The sequence below is a fragment of the Gobius niger genome (genome assembly GCF_951799975.1).
Source record: "Gobius niger genome assembly, chromosome: 23".
Lineage (NCBI taxonomy): Eukaryota > Metazoa > Chordata > Actinopteri > Gobiiformes > Gobiidae > Gobius > Gobius niger.
Genome location: NC_136874.1, coordinates 3,116,962 through 3,125,014, shown reverse-complemented (window position 1 = coordinate 3,125,014; position 8,053 = coordinate 3,116,962). Strand labels below are relative to the sequence as shown.

The following is an 8,053-nucleotide window of genomic DNA, read 5'->3' as shown; positions in this document are numbered from 1 at the left end:
CGGGGGAGATAGTTGGACACATGCTGTATATTGCCTTCGCCGAAAAACGACTTACCTGGCGCGTCAAAATTGAAAAATAAAAGTAGAAAAATGCCTATCACTTCTCCTCTCCCTTCAATAACGTCTATACGCACGACCATAGTACTTTATATTTAAATATTTATGTATAATTTGTATAGTATGTACAAAGATTGCCTCAAGGCCCTATAGGTTGTCGTCTCTAGTGGTAAGAGTCCAGTATTTTGACCGAGTTTTGCGATATTAGTGGTTTTGTCGTTGTGGGCGGGACCTCCGGGGGTTTGAAGGGGGCGGGGCCTGGTCGGCGGTCAGTACACCCAGGAGACGGGCACCCACTGCGGGGTCGAGGAGACCAGGTCCACGGCCTCCTCCAGCAGGCGGATGGTGTCGTCGATCTCGTTGTTGATGACGGTCTGGTCGAAGTAGTGCGCGTAGGTTTTCTGGAGCAGCTCGGACTCTTTCTGCAGCCGCTGGAGAGAATCGTCCTGGAGGGAAGGAAGAAGTAAAGCAAAATGAAAGTTAAAGTTTGTTTCATTGAATAAAGTCGATCAGTGATATTATGTGGTGAGAAATTGCTCTGCTTGAGTCAAATTCAATGTTTATTATGGAAGACAAGGAGCCAAAGGGACAGAAAATATATATACATGCGTTTCCAATGACATCACGCGTAGTACCGGTGGCCATTTTGAATACTGAAGTAGCATTATGCAGAACTACTACTCAGGATGAAAATGAAAGACTACTGATTGACAGTGGCATTTTAATGTACTCGTAATCATTGCTCAAGAAGATAACAGTAAAAACACAGCCAACAGTCTCAGTCTGAGTCTGTGTTTAAGCTGCTCAAGATGGTAGCATGCTACTGGTTAGCAATCATCCAACTGTCAATGGCTTCAACAGGATAAACATGTGTGTCTCACATCTATGAACACTGAGGAAATACTACAGTAACAGCTCAGCTCTGACCTCTGTCACATGTTGTATCCAAGGCTAGATGTTTGTGGCTGAGCTGTTGAAATGAAATGCTAACCGGTAGCATGCTAACATCTTAAACACTTCACGTGCGTCCTGCGACCTCTGGGGCAGTGTTTTTACTGTTTTCTTCTTGAACAATGATAACGAGTACATACAAATGCCATTGTCGATCCGTTGTCTTTCATTATTAATCTGAGAACAGATATTGCCACATGTTGTAGTACTGCATAATTCTACTTTGGTATTCAAAATGGCCGCCATAACAACAAAAGTCACATGACTGAAAGGCATGTATACACAGGTATATATTTTCTTAGCACAAACAACAACAAAAAGGGGATTTGAGGAATGAATGGACGAGGTTGGACTAAACTTCTACTGCTACTTAAATAAAACTAGCTCAGTGGCTTGTGGTTAGTACTTACAGGCAGTTTTCGGCACCACCTCGGGATCTTTTTTAGTAAATCAGACCAAAAACAATCGAAACATGCAGAAAGGAGACAGTGAGCATGCAAAGACAGAGAGCAAGTAAAGGATTAAAAAGTAAAACGTCAGACAAAACAGAGAGGAAACTGGCAGTAGATGTGAGTGTGTTGGTTTTGTGCACGGATGGTTTAAAATGGACGCTTACCTCGGTCATTCCTGGAGTGATCGTGGGCGCTGCGATGAACACCACGTACGGAGCGAACTCGGCCGTCCGCAAGATCTTCAGCGCCTGGAAAATAGGACGAGGATTTGTAAAGGAAACAAAACTTCCCTCCCTTATCTGGTATCACAATCGTTCAGCCTGTTGATTTGGCGGCAAATGGGAACTTTCAGCCAGATTTTAATTGTTAAATGCTATGTTTTCGCACACAGTAAGTTCCCATTTGTCTCTCTGATTGGTTAATCTCTTAAACCCCGCCTTAATCGAGCACATTTTCTTCATGTTCAGTTATACCCAAATCTAAAAGCTTCTCGACTGGAGAGTTCACAGCCTCTGGGCCTATACGCCTCATTTGAAAGTCACTTTTATGTCTTAATTTTATTTAATTTTTGCTACTTTCTTTTCATGTTTTTACTGTGTTTTTTTTCCTCATTTTTTGTCGCTTTTTTGTAATTTTTTTGTCACTTTGTCTTTTTTTTAACGCTTTTTTGTAAAAAAAATTTGTCACTTTTTTGTAATTTTTTTGTACTTTTTTATTGCTTTTTTGTCATGTTTATGTCGCTTTTTGGTCCCTTTCCCCCCCCGCTTTTTTGTCATTATTGTGATGATTTTTTTTGCTTTTTTGTCATATTGTTGCCGTTATTTTTGGCACTTATTTTCAAGAAGCTTTTAGAAGGCAAACTGGTGAAAATGTGCTCAGTTCAGGTGGGAGCTAAAAGTCTGCCTGTCAATCAAACTCAGAGATCCTCAAACTCCACATGCCCTTCTTTAGTCCTCCTTTAGTCCTCGCTTTAGTCCTTCTTTAGTCCTCCTTTAGTCCTTCTTTAGCCCTCGCTTTAGTCCTTCTGTAGCCCTCACTTTAGTCCTTCTTTAGCCCTCCTTTAGCCCTCGCTTTAGTCCTCCTTTAGTCCTTCTTTAGCCCTTGCTTTAGCCCTCCTTTAGTCCTCGCTTTAGTCCTTCTTTAGTCCTCCTTTAGTCCTTCTTTAGCCCTCGCTTTAGTCCTTCTTTAGTCCTCACTTTAGTCCTTCTTTAGCCCTCGCTTTAGTCCTTCTGTAGCCCTCACTTTAGTCCTTCTTTAGCCCTCCTTTAGCCCTCGCTTTAGTCCTCCTTTAGTCCTTCTTTAGCCCTTGCTTTAGCCCTCCTTTAGTCCTCGCTTTAGTCCTTCTTTAGTCCTCCTTTAGTCCTTCTTTAGCCCTTGCTTTAGCCCTCCTTTAGTCCTCGCTTTAGCCCTCCTTTAGTCCTCGCTTTAGTCCTTCTTTAGTCCTCCTTTAGTCCTTCTTTAGCCCTCGCTTTAGTCCTTCTTTAGTCCTCACTTTAGTCCTTCTTTAGTCCTCACTTTAGTCCTCCTTTAGTCCTCGCTTTAGTCCTTCTTTAGTCCTCCTTTAGTCCTTCTTTAGTCCTCCTTTAGTCCTTCTTTAGCCCTCCTTTAGTCCTCGCTTTAGTCCTTCTTTAGTCCTCCTTTAGTCCTTCTTTAGCCCTCGCTTTAGTCCTTCTGTAGCCCTCACTTTAGTCCTTCTTTAGCCCTCCTTTAGCCCTCGCTTTAGTCCTCCTTTAGTCCTTCTTTAGCCCTTGCTTTAGCCCTCCTTTAGCCCTCGCTTTAGTCCTTCTTTAGCCCTCCTTTAGCCCTCGCTTTAGCCCTTCTTTAGTCCTCTTTTAGCCCTCGCTTTAGCCCTTCTCACCTGCGGCTCCACGTCCAGGATGGCGACCATGCCCTGCACGTGGATCTGCCGGATGGTCTCCAGGCGGGTGCCGTACATGGCGTCTTCGTGGCTGCCGTACTCCAGGTAGTCGTTGTTGCTGATGTCCTGCATCATCTGGTCGTGGGACACAAAGAAGTAGTTTTTCCCGTTCTCCTCGTCCTTCTTCGGGGGCCGAGTGGTGTCTGCAGGGAGGACATTTTTATCATCTGTACATGTAAAGGAGTTGTGTAGAAGTATGCGGGGCTGCTTTCTTACGGGGGATGGGGTAGGCGAAGCGGTCCGGATGTTTGGCGATGAGCGTGTTCTTGATGTGCCTTCTGCCGACTCCGTGAGCTCCTTAAGGCAAATTAAACCCCTTTTAGTTTGACTTCCTTACATTTGGTTCTGAATGTGGCTCCAAACTGGGCCTGAACTCACCAAGGAGGACGAGGGTTTTCCGCTTGAACGACGGCAGCTTCACCACCTCCTCGTAAGTGACCAGGTCTAGTTGGTCAAAAACTGCAGCGATATATCAGAAACATATTTAAATTCCAACATTTAAGTGAACAGAAGTTGCTGAGAATGTACTTTGATTATTCAAACAGAAAGGCTACTCAACATTTAAATAATCTTCATATCCAAGTCAAAATTAAACCTGATAGCAGTTAAACATGCAAACTAAATTGGAACAAAACATTGCTAATAAGAAGAACAAACTATTTCTGATGCTGTTACTTTGCTTTGGTCAGGTAAGTATTTTTGTATAATTAGGAAGTAGGCATAGCAGGCCAGGGCGATTTAAAACATTTACATCAATGAACATTTATGGGGACTTTCTTGATGGCGATAGTGAAGCAATAATTTTGAAACCAGAAATATGCAAACATGTGCTGCAGACATCTAAATGTACATCGCTTCGTCACTCAAAAAGACAATTATCTTGAATGGGCTAAAAAGGTCAGAAAAAAAACCCATTTTCCCCAAGTTTTAAAACTGTTTGTTCCACTTTTTTTCACTATTTCTCTCTCTATATATTTTTTCTCCACAATTTTGCATTTTATTTTTACTTTCTATTCCCAATTTTGTCCCGTTTTTTTTTTGTACATTTCATTCCCACTTTATTCTCCAATCTTTCATTTCACATTTTGCAAAAAAAATAATCTTTTTTTAAATAATTTTTCCATAACATTTTTCCATTTTTTTTCCATTCTATTCCCAATTTTGTTACCACTTATTTTCCTTTTTTATTCATTCATTTATTTATTTATTTTTAACCTTTTCCCTCAATTTATACAATATTTTTTCAAATATTTCTTTTATTTCAAGCCCATAGTTTAAAACTAAGGTGGAGCAACAGATGGTAACTATGGTAACTGTAGTAACTGGCGAATTACAGATTGTTTCTCTTAGTTTTTGGTTAATATCTCAGTCATCACTGGAAGAAACTGAAACATAAACTGTTTCAAAGTTCATTCTCTCCTCTGTCAGCACATATGAACTAATGTCCAATTATTTCATCAAAATCAAGTGATAATTTTCGTTTTGGAGATTTCTTACAAAAACTGTATTCCTCCCATAGAGTCTTAATGGCCCCGCCCTCCACCTGACACTATGACATCATCACAATCTAAATCTTGAACGCCGCCTATTTGTCCACATTTTCCCCCCCTCATTTGACCGTTTTAAAGCTGTACAGACATTAGGATCAAGCAAGCAGAGGCGAGAGTACACGAGGGCCATGGATGTACGACGCTGTGAAATGAGAAAACTGGATTTTTTTGTGCAGAACTGCTCAGGACAGGTATCTGTGATGGAGTTTTCTCATTTCACAGCAAACCTCCAGTGCCCGCTCTTCCTCTCACGGACAAACAGTGCGAGTTACTTACATGCAGCCATTGGGTAAAAGACGGCATGAAACGTGGGAGAGGGGAGGGTTAGAGTCGCCACACAAAATCAACTCAAAAATAATGAAATCAAAACATTAAACACTGTTAATCATTGTTAGTTCAGGGACGAGAAGCCAGAGTTTTGACCACAACAGGTAGGAAAGGCATCAAAGGGAAAAGACATTGTCACAAACTGTTAAGGAAAACGATACAGGGCTTAAAGACTCAGAAGTAGGTTAGTAAATGGGTTTTCTTTTTCTTTAAGGTAGGACTGAAGGGTAAGAAACACTATGTGGTGATTAAGCTCAATGTTTGGATCGTTTTTTATGATATTTACGAGTAAATCTGTAAACCGAGTCAAAATTATTCAACAAAATGCTTGCTGACAGTCTTACCCGCGTTGTGTTTAGCCAGATACTTGTCTTTGTACTGTTTCTTCTTCTTCCCAAACCAGGTGCAGCTGGCCTGTTGCTCCTGCTTGGTCTTCTCCATGGCTATGCAAGCTACACGCCTGGAAAGACGAGAAAAACAGGTCAATGTGGGGTAAAAACTACAACTATGGCGAGAAAAAATGGTTTAAAGATCAGAACACCATTCATTTATAGCAGAACTAAGTAACTCATGCCCCTTGAGGCCATACGCGCCACTGCAGGTGTCGTAGCATGTTACGTTTTTTCTTACTCATTAATTGTCCGTGAGAGTAAATACTACGCTGACAGAAAAGACAAAGGGATATTGTTCATCCAATTACACAATGGAGATCATTTTTTTCACTCAAACTTGGCTGTAAATACTGTTTAAGTGGCGCTAGCCCGCAGTTAGCCTGTTAGCTTCTTCTTCGTGATTCTATTTGTGTGTATTGGTAATAAAATATACAGAAAAAAGAACAATAACTTTACAATATTGCATTCATCTCCAATATCAAGAACGGAATGAAAAATGTGGAATAATTTTGGAAAAAAAATAAAAAAAAAATAAAGTAAAAATAAGGAGGGTGGGATTGGGGAAAAAAATAAATAAAATAAAAATATTTAAAAAAAACGGCAAAAATTAGGAAAAAAATTGTTAAAATTGAAAAGAAAGAAAATTGGGGATTTTTTTTTTTATTTGAGCTGAAACAACTAAGTTACTTCCTTTAATCCTGGACAAACATCATCAAAACTGTATTTTTTTTTTCAGTACCTGCTTTCGATACTTTTATCTTTCCAATACCAGTAGTAACTTTACTTTTATTCGGTACCATAGCGGTATCGTTTAGCGGTATCTCGCCTCATTCACTAAATGTTCCTGATCTGAACTCGTACCACTCTTGCAGCTCCGGTGACGGGATGAGTCCCGCGGTGCCGTTTTTGGTGTTCTCCAGTTTGCCTTGCCACCAGTTGTGGTCGTCTTTGGAGATGATCTGAATGATGTCGCCGACTCGGAAGCGAATGCCCGCCTCTTTGCACGGGATCAGGTCGTCTTTCGAGGGGTCGTACTCGAACTGCGCACGCACGTAGATCTGGGACAAACACACAAAGGAAAGGAGAACGTTTACCCACTTCCTTTGGACCGCTGGGGATCACAGCAGGAAGAAAAAGCAAAGGAGGAGGGAGAGCGAGCGGCCAAAGACTTGTTAGATTTGATAAGGATAGTTGAGGAGTTTGTAAATGTGGTCCGACTCATAGTTTTCACTGACATCACTGGAAGAGAAGTGGGTAAATGTGCATGTGACAGGTTTTCATATTCTCAGATTATAACACCTGGAACAATCATGGTTTGATTATTGCAGTTAAAGTGAAACTAATGACCAAACCAACTGTTTTCTGCTGATAAGCCATTTGATATTAAGATGATTTTACAGTATTATCTGCTGAAGTTTGTGGAAAAGTGGAGGTTTACGTCACAAACACATGGAGATATTACCGTATTTTCCGGTCATTTCACAAGTTTGTTATTTTAATAGATATCATATAATAAAGGCTAGATGGCTTAAGGTGGAGTCACTTCCGGCATCACCGGCGGCCATCTTGCCACAGCTCTATCTGTGGTATCTGAGGTAAAGTACGAACACAAATCCTCATATCTCACTGAAATCTTGACAAATGTATAAATGTATATAATGTGTATAATTCTGAGTGCTGGAACATGTTGATTATGTTCATGTTCATATGTTTGCAGTGTCATAACTACATCTCTGACGTTTATAACAAACCAAACCGTTAGAAAATCGGTAGAAAATTAAGCAAGTTATGGCTATTTTAAAAGTACATACACCATAAAACACAATGTTAAGAGTGAGCGAGCTTCCTGTGGCAAGATGGCCGCCGTGTACTGTACTCAGCTGCGCAATGTGAGAATTTTCTCTGTTTATTTGACGCTGCAAATGTGGGCGGAGTTTGGTCTTTAGTTTAAGTTTGTGAAGATACAACTGGAATTCTCTCATGGTCCTTATGTACAGTTTTGGAAGTCAAATAATAAGCATCACAACAAATAAAACTAGAGTCTTGAACTAGATAGAAAACAGATCCAGAACCTCTTGTTTAGGGAGTCCTTACCCAAGAAGAGACCCTATTGTTTATGTTTTAAGTGGTTTAAACCAGAGTAATCGTGGAAAACCTACAGAGACACGAGGAGAACATACACACTCTGCAGAGAAAGGCCCCACTGGTCCGGGAATCGAACCTGGGACCTTCTTGCTGACACTTTGCCACCCACATACTATGATGCCACTTGAAAACTATGAATCGACTTGACATTTACCAACTTTTTCCATCATGAATACAGAACTATCCTTTTCAAACAGCGCTAAGGATGAGGCTTTGTTAAAGGGAGATTCTACAAAGCGGGATATACGACTATTACTACTA

The 8,053-nt window shown here is 40.7% G+C and overlaps 1 protein-coding gene across 14 annotated transcripts in view; it reads right to left on the bottom strand.

Annotated features, from left to right (window-relative positions):
• Nucleotides 1–209: 209 nt before the first annotated feature.
• LOC306982169 (peripheral plasma membrane protein CASK-like) overlaps nucleotides 210–8,053 on the bottom strand; it is a 50,004-nt gene continuing 42,160 nt past the window's right edge. For 9 of the 14 annotated variants that reach the window (XM_079582005.1, XM_079581992.1, XM_079582002.1 and 6 more), the window contains 7 exons: nucleotides 6,509–6,705; nucleotides 5,600–5,715; nucleotides 3,757–3,837; nucleotides 3,595–3,675; nucleotides 3,319–3,521; nucleotides 1,625–1,708; nucleotides 210–503 (listed from right to left, as the gene is read on the bottom strand). In XM_079582005.1, coding sequence (XP_079438131.1) covers nucleotides 327–503; nucleotides 1,625–1,708; nucleotides 3,319–3,521; nucleotides 3,595–3,675; nucleotides 3,757–3,837; nucleotides 5,600–5,715; nucleotides 6,509–6,705 — 939 coding nt within the window. In that variant the 3' untranslated portion in view covers nucleotides 210–326. The remainder of the gene's footprint in view (nucleotides 504–1,624; nucleotides 1,709–3,318; nucleotides 3,522–3,594; nucleotides 3,676–3,756; nucleotides 3,838–5,599; nucleotides 5,716–6,508; nucleotides 6,706–8,053) is intronic. The other 5 variants (XM_079581999.1, XM_079582003.1, XM_079581996.1 and 2 more) reach the window with 3 other exon arrangements.